The following is a 14,808-nucleotide window of genomic DNA, read 5'->3' on the forward strand; positions in this document are numbered from 1 at the left end:
CAATTATTTTTTGAAGTAATTATCTGAACAGCTATTAATTATAGCTATTATCTTGGGTTAGTTTATCAGAACACACAGGGCCATATTTTGGAATTAATAGTCATAGAAAGCCCATCACTGATGAAACATCATAAAAGTGCTTTTTGTTTCAGAACCTTCAAAACAATTTAGCAATGAGGCTATAAGACTATTTCTATATGGGAAAAACAAGATACCAGAATGACTAGGAAGGATGCTACTTCACTTGTAAGGCCTCAGCCAGAACCCTCTGTGGGGCAAATGGCAATAAGGGGTGGGCATTTGGGATCAGATGCATTTGAGTGTGAGTCCCAGCATCTCTCCAACAAGCTCTGTAACCTTGGGCTGGTCATTTAATCTTGTTAAGCCTTGATTTTCTTACCTATAAAATAGAGAATATAATATCCATTCTGTAGTATTGAGGTAAGGATTCAATAAAACAAAAAAAGAATGTATATAAAGTTCTTCACACAATGTGTAACATAGAGCAAACACAAAGTCAAACCATTTTTCATTAAAAGGGTGCCTGGGGCTTGTTACATGCTGTAACTCAGTAGCTCACCCAAAACAGGTACATGGTTACAGATGCTGATGATACTCCATTCCAGCAGCTACTCCTGGACATCCTTGGAGGCCACACCTGCCGTGCAGGCTGCACCTTGAGCCGCTGCTGTAAGGCAGCCATGACCTTCCAACTCAGACACCAGTCTGCTGTGTTCCTGGTGGTCTCCGGAGTCAGCCAAGCTTTCTTCATTTTTCCATTTACCAGAGAGAGGTACAGCCATGGAATACAACCCCGCCCATGAACTGTCTCCCCACTAGCAAAGCAGCTTGCACATTCACTAAGGTTGCTTAGTGAAACTGGTACTAAGTTGTTTTCTATTCTGACGTGCCATTTGGGCATCGCTGTAGATTCACATGCAGTTGTAAGACCTAATACATTTAGATCCCCTTCCCTTTCTCCCAGTGTTCTCCAAGGGCAACATCTACAAATATTTGATTTTAAACAGAATTTTAAAATGTTTTCATACATGCCCTTATGTATACAAACATATAGAAGACTCTTCTTTGCTTTAGTCAGACTACAAACTACAAGACCCAGTCCATTCTGCTAAGGATCTTAAAATCAGCCAGAGCGTGGATTTGGGGCAGGAGGAACCTTGAGTCAAAAAGAGAATGCATATACCCATTCCTTGTTTTATGCCACATTAAGACATACAAGACACATTTTCAAAACTGAAATGAGGGACTTCCGCCAAGATGGAGGCATAGATGGAAACACTGTGCCTTCTCCCACAACCAAGTTTGAATACAACAAAGGTTTAATAAACAAAGACGCAGCCAAAGAACAGAAAATTTAACTATACGGAAGTCCGACAACAACAACGAACTGTTCAACCAGACCGGCAAGAGGGGCGGAGCCAGCAGCGGAGCAGGGTCGGGCAGGAAGGATCCCCCGACCCCAGGCACCCAGGCAGCTGAGGACGGATCCCAGGTGTGGGGTAGCAATGGGCGGACCCAGTGAGGACACAGGGTGGCAGTCTGACTGCAGTCACACATTGGCATGCAGATAAACCAGCAGAGGAGTGAGCAGTGAGACAGCCTGTGCAGGCCCCAGCGGCGAACCCAGTGAGGGTGCAAGGCAGCGGGTTGACCACAGTCACACACTTGCGAGCAGTGGGATGGACCACGTGGACCCCAGTGGCGGGAAGCAGCAGAGGGGACCGCCATTGCCCCTCTTGGACCCTGCCCGCACATACAGCATCACAACCCAGCAACTGAGTTGCCCCGCCCTGGTGAACACCTAGGGCTCCACTCCTCATACATAACAGGCACCAACAGTCCAAAATTTGGCTCAAGAACTCAAAACCCCAGAGACGATAACTCTAAGCTAAAAAGAAATAGCGAACCTCTCAGATGCACAGTTCAAAATACTGGTGATCAGGATGCTCACAGAACTGGTTGATTTTAGTCACAAATTAGAGGAATATATGAAGGCTAAACTAATTGAAATGAAGGGAAATGCACAGGAAACCAACAGTGATGGAAAGGAAACTGGGACTCAAATCAAGGGGTGGAACAGAAGGAAGGAAGAAACGACCACACAGAAAAAAGTGAAGTTACAAGAATTTTTAAAAAATGAGGAGAGACTTAGGAACCTCCAGGACATCTTTAAACGTTCCAACATCCAAATTATAGGGGTACCAGAAGGAGAAAAGAAACAGCCACGAGTGGAAAACTTATTTGAGTAAATAATAAAGGAGAACTTCCCCAGTCTGGCAAAGGAAATAGACTTCCAGGAAATCCAGGAAGCTCAGAGAGTCCCAAAGAATTTGGACCCAAGAAGGAACACACCAAAGCACATCATAATTACATTAGCCAAGATTACAATAAAGGAGAGAATCCTAGAAGCAGCAAGAGATAGGGGGACAGTCACCTACAAAGGAGTTCCCATCAGACTGTCAGCGGATTTCTCAAAAGAGACTTTCCAGACAAGAAGGAGCTGGAAAGAAGTATTCCAAGTCATGAAATCCAAAGACCTACAGCCAAGATTGCTCTATCCAGCAAAGCTTTCATTTAGAATAGAAGGGCAGATAAAGTGCTTCTCAGTTAAGATCAAATTCAAGGAGTTCATCATCACCAAACCCTTATTATATGAAATGTTAAAGGGACTTTTCTAAGAAAAAGAAGATTAAAAATATGAACAGTGAAAGGACAGCAAACTCACAGTTACTAACAACCACACCTAAAACAAAAGCAAACCAAGAGGACAGCTAGATCAGGAGTGGAACCATAGAAATGAAGAACACATGGAGGGTTTGCAACAGGGGAGTGGGAGGAGGAGAAAGGGGGAGAAAATACAGAAAATAAGTAGCATAGATGGTAGGTAAAATATGGTTGGGGGAGGGCAAGAATAGTATGGGAAATATAGAATCTAAAGAACTTGAGACATGTGGTCATAAACTAAAGGGGGGGGAAGGGTGGGGGAGGGGTGTGCAGGGTGGAGGGGAATGAGGGGGGAATAGAACAACTGTAATGGTATAATCAATAAAATATATTTAAAAATACCACAAAACTGAAATGATCAATTGTAAAAATCTTTTATATATTTTCCATTAGTTAAATGATTAGATTAGTTAGGGAGTTAAAATTATTCACTTTTCTGTCATAACCATTGCTTTTCAGACACCGTGCCTGTTTTCTGTCCCACAAGGACCTTTCGCGGGGTGAGAGCCCCTTAAAGCATGTGACAATAATATTTGTGGCTGAGCCAAATGCAGTGGGTTTATTTACTATTTATAAGGGAAAGCTATTACAGAAGTTTTCCATTACGAGCAGGCACCGCCGCTCCTGGCGTGGCGCCTGCCATTGCCCCACTCACTCTCACACTGGCCAGTCTTCAGGTCTCACTCCGTGGTGTTTGCGGTGCTGTTTCTGCACAGGAAGCAGCTGGTGTGCAGTGTCTGCCTGTGCAGCTCCATGTGTGAGGAGTAGAGCAGTTGGCTTCATGGATTGTGGGAAATGTTTTAATTTTGCTTTCAGTTTCTAAAGGAGGAAACATCTCTCCTTCTTGAACATTATTTATCATTGTTCTCCCTTCTCTGTCTTTCTTTTCTTGCCTCCTCTTTGAGTTTCTGCACACTCCTTCCTCACCCTCTCTTCTTACTGCCTTCCCATTTTTTCTGACTCTCCTCACAGACCCTGTCATCTCTCTCTTCCCCTGCCTCTTACCTCTCCGAAAAGAAAGAAAAGTTCTTTATTAAGACATTGGGCAAAAAGCCGTGTAATCGTAGGTTTATTTTTATTTCACTTTGTCATCTTCCAAAACAGAGCCATGCTTCTGTCCTGCCTTCAGGGCTCCTGCGGGCATTCAGCGGTAACAGCGTACACCCCATTTATAACACACATCCTTGTGTCTGTTGGGTTTGTTTGCAGAGTCTGAGAGAGCGGCCCAAGTGTCTGTTTGTAGTAGCCACACCAAGTATTTTGTACTCAGTAAAAAAGGGGGAAGTAGAACGGACCATTACATAAGTCGCTGCTGGGAATGCTGCCCTTCCAAACCTTGGGCTTGGGGATTTATAATGGGGGAGAATGACTTTTTCACCTTCCTATCTTCTATGTACAAGGGTGAGTCTGGCATTGGCTCCCTTAGGCCACCAAAGGAGATAGCTCCGTGGACAAGTGAAAGATCAGTGCCTCAATGTCAGCCCACATGTAATGAGCCAAGACCCAGAGGGCTGCCAGTAAGCGAGAAAACCGAATGATGGCCAGGGCAGATGCTGACTCCGGTCTCCTGGGGGAGGAGAGTCCTCCAGCAGCAGGACAAAGTTGGGAGATGGGGAGGGAGTGTGTGTAGTGGGGTGTGGGGTCCAGAGATGAACAGGTAGGGACAGAGCCTTGAGTACTTACAGGGGTGTTGGGGTTGTAACGGGACATCTTATGTAGCTTACCTGCCCCTGCTGTCTTGGGGGTGGCATCTGAAGAGGCAGACCCCCGACTCCACTGAACAAGCCAAATGTGCTAATTCAGTGACTATCAAAGGCATCTGCGAAACCATTTGCTGAGCTCTGCCAGTTTCCTACAGACATACCTGCTGTACTCAGGGGAAGTACTCGGTGTCAGCTTTGGGTGCCATGCGAGTCTCTTATTTATAGGGAGGAAATACAATGAACATAGAGGGAAACACACTACAAATGTACGTACATAGCACTGTAAACAGGGCTGCTTGCCTGCTCCTTTGTTTTTTCCGTGAGGAAATAAGGCCAGACCGAGTCGCTCCCCTCCTCGGTTCTGCCTTTGCAGTCCGTGTGCATGTGTGCGAGTGCCGTGTGTTATTTTTCTCAGTCAGGGTACATCTGTGTAGCACTTTCAAAGCGTGTTGGATATACTTTTCAAGGGGCCAGGTGTCCTATTTTATTTTCAGGGGAGTGCCTGTGCGCTTTAGGCAAAGGTACACAGGGTCAGAATTCCTTAAAAATAAAACATTAATAACAGGAAAGACCCTAAATACTTGAAATGCTGATCACACTTGAGCAGGGAACCAGCACCGGTTGTACATGTTCACAGTGATATCAAAGAAAGGAAATGCTAAATACGTCTTAATCTGAGGGGACAGTGAAAAGACACCAAGAAGTCAATGGTGAAAAAGATGTAGAAAGGAATAATAAATATCTCTGTGCCTTTTCTCTCTTTTTTTTTTGCAGTTCTGCTTTGAACCCAAAGTGGATGATGCTGTCAGGGCTGCACTCGTGACCAAAGTCAGTGAAAAAGCCCCATCCCCTCACTGGCCATCAGCTGAGATAAGATGGAAGACTCTTACAAGGATAGGACTTCACTGGTGAAGGGTGCCAAGGACATTGCCAAAGAGGTGAAGAAACAAACAGTAAAGAAGGTGAATCAAGCAGTGGACCGGGCCCAGGATGAGTACACCCAGAGGTCCTATAGTCGGTTCCAGGATGAAGAAGACGATGACTATTACCCACCTGGAGAAACCTATAATGGGGAGGCCAATGATGACGAAGGCTCCAGCGAAGCTACTGAGGGTCACGACGAGGATGATGAAATCTACGAAGGGGAGTACCAGGGCATCCCCAGTACGAACCAGGGGAAAGACAGCATCGTGTCGATAGGGCAGCCCAAGGGCGATGAGTACAAGGATCGACAGGAGCTGGAGTCGGAGAGGAAAGCTGATGAGGAAGAGCTGGCTCAGCAGTATGAGCTGATAATCCAGGAGTGTGGTCATGGCCGTTTTCAGTGGACCCTGTTCTTTGTCCTGGGCATGGCCCTGATGGCGGACGGCGTGGAGGTGTTCATGGTTGGCTTCGTGCTGCCCAGCGCTGAGACAGACTTGTGCATTCCGAACTCAGGCTCTGGGTGGCTAGGTGAGTGTATTGGGTCCGGGAGGCAAGTTCTGAAGCTGGTTTATTTGTTGAGCACAGTTAACAAGCAGAGTAAATACATTTCATCTAGAGCACTGTATTTTCTCCAACACTTTATTATGAAATGTTTAAACATACAAAAGAATAAAAAATATTGTCAATGATATCCATATGTACCCACCACTTAGATTCTATAGTTAATATTCACTGTATTTTCTTTATCACCTGTCTGTCTACCCACCCATCAATCTGACTTACATTTTCATGCCTCTCAAAGTAAGTTAGAGCCATATATTTTCCTTATAGTATTATAACTGTTGTATTGATTTGTCTTTTATTGACTTCCAAAGATATGCCCTTGGAAGTAAATAAAGCTGTTATATGAAACTTATTTGACATGTTTCTAAATACAGAGGTTAATTCTATGAAATTCTGACAAATGTGATTTTAAATTCCAAATTTTAAGTTTTATGTTTAATACTATAGTTTAAATACTCTGGGACCTTGCATTTTTACTGTTCCAGTAATCTATGTGTATGTTTTCTTGTTAATTTTTTCAATTAGCCTTAGTTATAGGTTATTCTCTACATGACTTTTTCTATCTTTGTCTTCATACATTTGTCCCTAAACTGGAAAAACTTTACTTTCACATAGGACTTAAGAGTCTATTTCATATTAATAGTTCCATGATATCTATTAGAAATAATATGACCTCCCTATAAAATATCGAGATAGCAGATTTGGAATGTGTTATAAAGTTGTCATGCACTCAAGTAGCGTATTGTTACACAGCTGTAGTTAACACCCCCACTTATTTGCCTTGTGCAGTGAGTGTGAGTGTAAGAAGGCAGAGAAACGTGCACACAGAGAATGCCCCCAACAGCTTAGGAGTCTGTTTCAGACGCTCAGCACATCTTGCTAAGCACACCTCAGAGAACATGTTTATGTGCATATTAAATCTGGATGTGTTTCCGAGTCTGTGAAAGAGAGTAAGAATACCCATTATCTCTGTTTCCAAGGGACTCTTTTAAGCGAAAGCTTGAAAAACAAAAATATATAACTGTTTTTGTGGAAACTCTGTCACTTCATTAAGTAATGTGATAATCATGAATGCGGAAAGATTTTCTCTGTGAAAAACAATTAAAGATCATTTCCTAATCTGCTCTTGACAATGCAAGAGAGATAATCATGGATGAGAAAAGGGTTTATGTACTATTCCTTTAACACTCGTTCCTTTTATGTGGCCCATTTCTTTGAAAGAACTGGGTCTGTGAAAGCAGGTGGTGTGGGGTACTGGTTGAAGGGGGCATATTTTGTGTGCTTTTTGCTGGTAGACACATTTGGGTGTTCGGCCATCAAAATGCAGAACATGGTTCACAGGGGGGTCTTTAGTCACTACTCTGATTGACATTTCAGCATGCCTGTTTTGTGTCTATCACTGTATTTTTTTTTCCTTTGGTGAGCAAATATACCCACTGTAAGCCTGGCCATCAAAATAATTACTGAGCTTTTGTTAAAGGAATATATCAGCAGAAAGTTTTAAGAAGATAGGTCCTTAAAGCTACATCTACACAAATATTTTAATAATTGCAGGCTTAAATATAGAATACGTAATCTTTTAATGTTATGATCCTACCTTTTATTTTGGACGCATTTCAGAAAATCTAAGTGGAGCTTGCCTTTGTGCCTTTATCTTCTCTGTGCTGAAAGGAAGCACAAGAAGGCACATGGTTCTTATTTGACTTGCCTATAAATCTATCAGCTCTGACGAGGCTACACACCCCCAGGTGGCATTCAGGAGTGCAGATGCTGCTGTGAAACTATTGAAGCACAGATATTTTCTTCCTCCATAAATGTTGCCAGCTTTAGTGAATTAAAAACGTGTCCCCGGGAGTGTACGGTTTCACTCAGTGTTGTGAATCCACAACAGAAGCACCTCACTGGTTTCATCAGTGTGCCTTCCAGACTCGCATTTCAATTATTTTGCCATTGTAATTTCATTTATAATTGCATACTAATCGAGTCCTTTTTAGACAAGCATTTAAATTGTTTTGTCATTTTCATTTCATCAAATAATAGCCTCGTAATGTAATTACCACAGTAAGTCATAGCAGTGGGACCAAAATGCAGGAAAGAAAGATGCGTGACCTGTGTTTGGTGGCATTTTGAGGATATGGATTTGCAAAATAATTTCTCATTTGTTACTACACATTGTGCCACTTTCCTGAAGGCAAGCCAGGAAAAAAATTAGAACCAATCTATGCTTTCATTATTTGGGAGACAGATCTCTTTGCTACAAAATTGTCTTAAATACAGCTAAGGGCATGTGGTGTGTGCATGTGTGTATACATGGTCTGTCTGCATCTTTAACACTGTTAATTGGCCTGGGAAAACGGCAAATATTTAATTATGTAGTGAATGGTTCTTTGGGGAAATAAGTGCAGTCACTTTAAGATAATCTATTGTCTATTGCTGAAGTCTGTTTATTGAGCATTTATTATATGCAAAGTACAGTGTTACCACAGAGGACAATAGGTCAAAAAAAGACTAGGTTTTTATATTCAAGGATGTCATGGTCAAGTATGAAGAAATCACAAATATGTGGCTTATTGTACAAGGAAGCAAGTACTGATAGCCAGTAAAAAAAAGCATTAATAAGGAAAGTTCAGGCAGGGAGACCACAGAAAGGGAAGGCCCTGACTGAGGCGATGGAAAGGGCATGGGTGGGAGGGCAGTTCCAGGGGTACAGCCAGCCAGGATTAGGTCACTGAGGAGTTCAGAGAGGGGAGGAAAGGGGCAGTTAGTGAAAGAAGGCAATTCATCAGTTTAGTCATACAGAGTGCAGGTTTTAGTATGAGGGAGAAAGACGGAAGGTTTCATTTCAGACTTCTCACTGAAGTGAGAAGTCTCAAAATCTTCTCACAGATTTTGGGGCATATCTGAAGGGCCATTTCCCATTGGGCCACTTCCCGTTTGGACTGAAGCACCCAATGGATGAGTCATCTCATTTAAGATGAACCTGCCAGTGACCTTAACCAGGGAAAGGGTGGTTTCCTATTGAACACTATGTAGGGGCTGGTGGTGAAGGAGATCTCATTGAGGAGACTGAGAACGTGAAGCCAGAGAAGGGGGAGCATCTGGGAGAGAGGGGAGGTCTGGAAGTTGCTGGAAGAAGGAAGGGATGTGTAATTCTTAGTTGCTGCAGAGTCTCCTAGTAAAGGCTGTAATGGGTCTCTCAGGTGTGGCACTGAAGAAGCTATTGGCTGCTGTAAATGGCTTTTAAGAGGAACACAAGGATCAAGGCCAGGAAGTTGTTAAAGGGAGGAGTCTGTGCATTGAGTGAAGTGACAGTGTGCCCTCTGATTCCCGGCCCCCATCACATGCAGGATTTTCTCAGGCACTGGGCATGCTCCTGATTGCTGTGACCTCACTGTGCTGAGCCTCACAGTGGATGCTGCGTGCACTGCCCTCTCAGACAACGTCTTAGCTCCTGGAGCTGGGGGGGGGCGGGGGGGGAGGGTGGAGCATTGAGTTCTAAGGCAGGATGATGTCGTGATATTTTCAGCCTCAAGCCCTGACCGGGCTCAGTCCCACTCCAGCTCTTGCCCATCAGAGCAGAGTAAGCTCCTCACTGGCCGTTCTTCCCCAGTGTTCTTCCTTCAGAGGGGCTGGCTTCTCGCTCCATGGCCTGTTTCCTTCAAAGACCCACCTAGGGAAGTAGAAACCTCATCAGTATTGGTTCAAAGGCTTTCTCGCTTTCTTACAAAGCTTTAGTGATACTTAGAACCAAAAGCATTATCATGGCCAAGTGTTGGCTGGTACCAAAGAGATGGAAAACAATATATTATAAACCAAAATATACTTCATAACTAAACTCAAGCTAAATAATAACTAAATACCTTCTATGTGTTTTTGTTATCCCTTTTTAAGGCAAATATCAGCTGCAACACCTAATTTCCACATGCCGTGGTAATTTTCAGCATAGATGTTTTAGTAGCATGGCTGGGGCAAAGCTAGATCACCATAGGATAAAAAGTGAATGATAAGAAAAATAGCATTCCATAAGCATTCACTGAGCCCCAACTGTGAGCGAAATAGTTGCATTAGGAGATATTCCGACGAGCATGTCATGACCTTTGTCACCTGGGAACTTCTTTGCCAGTGGGACAAGGATGTGTGTTATTTCCTGTGACAGAGATATTCATCTCAATGCTGTGTTCACAGAAAAGGGACCGCTAGACTTGCCTTTGGGGATCGTAAAAGTTGATCTAGGAAGTGACATTTAAACAGAGTTTGGGGGAATTAATAAGAATTCCCCAGGCAGATAAGAGAGAGAATGCCGTCTCAGGAAGATGTTGAGGCCCAAACTTTGTATGGAACTACGGGAAGGTCCCGTGGCTGGAGGTGGTTCGGGCGAGAAGTGGGGCCGTGATCTCCGCTCAGTTCTCCTCTGTCCATCCTATCAAGTCAGACTCTGGCATTCTTGTGTTTTCCATCAACAACTTTACTGAACACCTGCAATGTGACAAGCACTGTTTTAGACTCTAAAGATATAACAGCAAATGAAACAGGAAAAAAACCTGCGGTAGGCCTTAAGCATGACTCTTTCAACCTCTCTTTCTATAGTTTTTATCCAGGCGGTGGGATTTTTTTGAACATGGGAATTTGCTCACTCTTCAACCCACCCCCCACCCCCCACCCCGCCACCTACCTATTCTCCATTAGATACTTATAGAGAGGCCCCGTTTCCTTGAAGACTAAGCTGGATGGATATTACCTAAACCATTATATCTAATTTCTCTTTCTCCGTCCTTCCATATGCTCCTATATTCCTTTAGGCATTAACAAGAGAAGAAGTATTCTGTGGAATTTGTAGGTGCTTTATCTCTAGCTGTCTGTATTTTTGTAAAAAATAGCTTCATGTTTCTGAGATCCCCCTTTTTTTAGTCTCACTGATTACCCTTTGCCATGAGATTGGAGGCTGAGCACAGTGACATGTCCACTGTACTCAGAGCCAGTCTTTTCAGGGTGTGTGTCACCCTGCCCAGGGCTACCAGCTAGACCAGTGTTCTAGCTAATAGCAAAGAATGAGGCAAACTTTTTCATTTTTGAGCTTCCATCCAAGATTTTGATCATTTGGCATCTGAGTGTTCTCACCATCTGAAGACCCTAAAGTGTGCACTGCAGGTGAGTGTGGGGGGCGGTCAGCGTCTCTGTAGGCTGCCCAGTCCCTTAATCCTGCATGGCCCACCTCATTATCTCAGGGGAGCTTTGCTCTCCATGGTGGGGGTGCCTCGGGCCTCGTTAAGCCTCTCGGCTGTCCCAGTGAGCCTAATTGGAATTAGAAAGTTATTGGCTTCTGGAGAACATCCTGTCCACCAACACTAGCAAAATCTAATTTGGATTCATTATTGCCAAATTGGAGAAGACAACTCAGTAACTCACCACTGTTATACTCGTATTCCTGGGTCTTGCTTCCTCCCGTCTTCCACATTCTCCTGAGAGAACAGACCAGTCTGACATCAGAATGGAGTTGAGCCAAGTGACCTGAAAAGCCTTCTCCATCCAAAGGGTCTGTGATCAGTTTTCACAGGACAGGAGTGAATGGAACTCCCAGCCTCATTCCTGAAACGTGTTGTAAGTAGTGTTCTGGGTAAAAGAATGTGATAGTAAATGCCTTTCTGCCACACGGAGGGACACGGGGAGATTTCCCACAATACAGCTTTGAACCTGATGGCTGATTCTTGCAGGCTGAGTCCCTGTACCCCTATAAGCAGCAGATCCCAGGTGAGGATTCTGGCCGTACCGGCCTTCTGTGTCCTATCAGCCTGGGACTCTCCCTGAAGTCACTAAGAATTGGGTGATGTGTTGTCAGTTTGGAGAATCAGTTAACTGTGGACTTTGACTTAAATAAGGCAATTTGAATCGTTAATTGTCTGATAACTAGAACAAGCCAAATACCAATAATACAGACTCGTAGATGTGAATTTCACACATCCAGGTGCACTTGCACCCTTTGTGGGAAATCGAACCTCTCGATGTTCTCTCCTAACAGGAAGGAGCTGGTGTAGGACCTAAGCTTCCTGCAGTCTGCTTCAGAGCGTAGGGAGCTGATTACATTCAGTTTGAGGAATTAGTCTGACAAATTACTAAAGTAAGTATTCCTCAGCCACGTATTTGCAAGCTAATAGCCTTACCTTAAACTTAGCAATGTCTTATTGGACTTTAAGATTGTGAGAGGAAAGTAAAAGAGGTCCTTAGGTATAGTTCTTACCTTCAATTTAATTTGAACTAATTTCAAGGGTACGATTAATTGGCTTTGATTACATTTGCAATGTTGTGTAACCATCTCCACCATCTCGTTCCAAATTTTCTGTCACTGCAAGCAGAAACTCCGTAACTATTAAGCAGTAACTCCCTATTTCCGCTCCCCACAGCCCCTGGTAGTTCTAATCTACTTTCTGTCTCTGTGAATTTGCCTATTCTAGATAAATCATGTAAGTGGAATCAGATAATCTTTTGTCCTTTTGTGTCTGGCTTATTTCACCCAGCAAGGTCCATTCATGTTGTAGCATGTATCAAATTTGTTATACAAATGTTAACACAATACAGAAAAAAAAAGAATGAAACAGTTGGAAGGAAGTCCTTTTGGAGGTGAATGGGTGAACCTAGCTGCCTTCAGGGATGGATGGTGGATGGAGTTCACCTGTCTCCTGTGTTTGAGGAGGTGCTGGAACTGGCAGTGAGTACAGTTAAAAATGTAATAACTGGGAGGGGTGTGAGGTTTCAAGACAAGGTTGGTGGAGAGCTGACCTGGGCAGAGGTGAAGGCCCCTACGAAGTATGAGAGGCTGAGAACCATCTCCTCCCAACCTCTTGCAGTTCCAGAGCCCAGAAGAAGTGTTTGGACATTCTTATGTTGATATTGTTTTTGTTTTCTAATGAACAAGTAAACCAGGCTGATTGTCAACACAGGACAGTGAGCTACATTATCCACTAAGAGTGGAAATTTTATGAACCAAACCCACAATCTAGGTACATGCCCTGAACAGGAATTGGACCTATGACCTTCTGGAACACTGGACATTGCTCCAACCAACCAAGCCACACTTACCAGGGCCCAAGTGATTCTTATTCAAAGGGAAATTTCAGAAACATGGGGATCTAGGTCAGTGTTTCTCAGACACAGAAGTGCCAATAAGTCACCTGAAGATGCAGTCACCTGCAGTGGCCTGAGAACCTCCATCTAACAAGCTCCCGGGGATCTGATGCTGGTGGTTATGAACCCCACTGAGTCTTAGGCCCCATCAGCCAAGAATCAGCAGCATCCCCAACAGTTGTGACAGTGAAGGTTATAAGTGATATTCTGATTTTAAACCATGGGGGATTATAACATAAGTGGGAGTGTTTTCCTTATCACCAATATACAGTAACATACATTACAAGGGAGAATTTTTGTGCCATTTTTTGAGGACAGGTTTTCTTTCCAAAACCGTAGATCTCTTATCAATGCACATTTGTTTTTTTCCCCCAAAGAAATGGGTATTGACTTATTTACGCTGGTCTTTCCCCTACACGGTGGTTGGGGGGCGGGAACCACAGTCCCTGACCACATTTGCAGCTGCACATCCCTGAATGGACCCCAGGTGTGCAGGGCACAGTGGGACTCCGCTTTGCTGGGACTGGGTTCTCAGTGCCATTGTCATGATGATAAAACTATAATTTGACCCTGTTGGGTTTTTTCTTCCTATCTATGTGAAATTAAATGGCTTTTCTGAGAGCAGCTTAGTTTTCTCAGCAGAATCTAGTTAAATCAGAAATATTCAAATGCTGCTGTGTGCACAGGGTCCACTCAGCTGTCAGCGTGTCACCCAAATGGAGGCAGAGTGTGTACAAGAGATGGCTGGCTGCTTGGTGCCCTCTGTTTATTTAATTATCCATTTTCCCCTAATTAACATATCGTAAATGTCTTCGTGGAATGCCACCTTTCAAATTTAGCAGCTCCCACACAGAAGGAACGCCAGCAGAGACTCATCCCTCCATGCACCCACCACATTCTTACTGAGTTGGAGCAGAACATTGCCCTCTGTTTTGTGACAAATAAAAAGATCTACCAGACAAAAACCTGTGCAATAAGATGCTTGTCATCTGAACCAGGGGACTTAGATTAAGTCTTCTTGAAGAAGATGTGGATTTAAAAAAACTTCAGACACCCTGGCCAGGTGGGTCAGTTGGTTGTAGTGTTGTCCCCGCTGCCCCCTCCCCCACCCCACCCCCCCGGAAGGCTGCGGGTGAGATTCCAGGTCAGAGCACATGCCTGGGTTGTGGGTTCGATCCCTGGTCAGGGTGCATGTGGGAGGTGGCCAGTTGGTCAGTCTCTCTCTCTCTCTCTCTCTCCCCCCCTCCCTCTCCCCTTCCTCTCTAAAATCCATTTAAAAATGTTAAAAACCCTTCAGCAGACTGTGGTATTTGAGCCAGGCTTTGAATTGTAGGTAGAATATGGACTTGCCAAAAAGGAGGTGGAGAAAGGGTGTTTCTGGGAGAGAGACCAGAGAGCCAAGGCACAAAGACATGAAAATCCTGGATTGAGCATTGTGAGTAGATTGTGGTTCAGTTCTGCTCAAGTGAAACATACATGGTAGGGAGCAATTGGAAAGGTGGATGTGGACCAACCTGTTCATGCAGAGCTTTAAATGAGCTTATTCTGGAGCATGTGGGGAGTAGTTAATGTGTGAGCAGAGAAGTGATGTGGTGAAAACACTCCTTTGGGAGCCTGCTGTGTTTGGAATGGATGGAGAGGAGGAAGCCCGCCAGCAGTTAAGATTCATTTGCATTTGAATGGTCCAGCCTATGGCGAGAGCCTGACTGAGGCTGATGGCAGAGGGCCTGGCAAGGAGAGGCGAGAATTTGGT

General features: G+C 44.0%; 1 protein-coding gene across 2 annotated transcripts in view; it reads left to right on the plus strand.

Moving 5' to 3' along the window:
- SV2C (synaptic vesicle glycoprotein 2C) overlaps positions 1-14,808 on the plus strand; it is a 189,825-nt gene that overhangs the window by 43,613 nt on the left and 131,404 nt on the right. For both annotated transcript variants that reach the window (XR_005064491.1, XM_037032193.1), the window contains exon 2: positions 5,223-5,900. Coding sequence is in view for 1 of the 2 variants with exons in the window: in XM_037032193.1 (XP_036888088.1) it covers positions 5,324-5,900 (577 nt within the window). In the remaining variant the exon portion in view is untranslated. The remainder of the gene's footprint in view (positions 1-5,222; positions 5,901-14,808) is intronic.

Source organism: Sturnira hondurensis, unplaced genomic scaffold (genome assembly GCF_014824575.4).
Source record: "Sturnira hondurensis isolate 20B ecotype Veracruz unplaced genomic scaffold, ASM1482457v3 Scaffold0021354, whole genome shotgun sequence".
Classification (NCBI taxonomy): Eukaryota; Metazoa; Chordata; class Mammalia; order Chiroptera; family Phyllostomidae; genus Sturnira; species Sturnira hondurensis.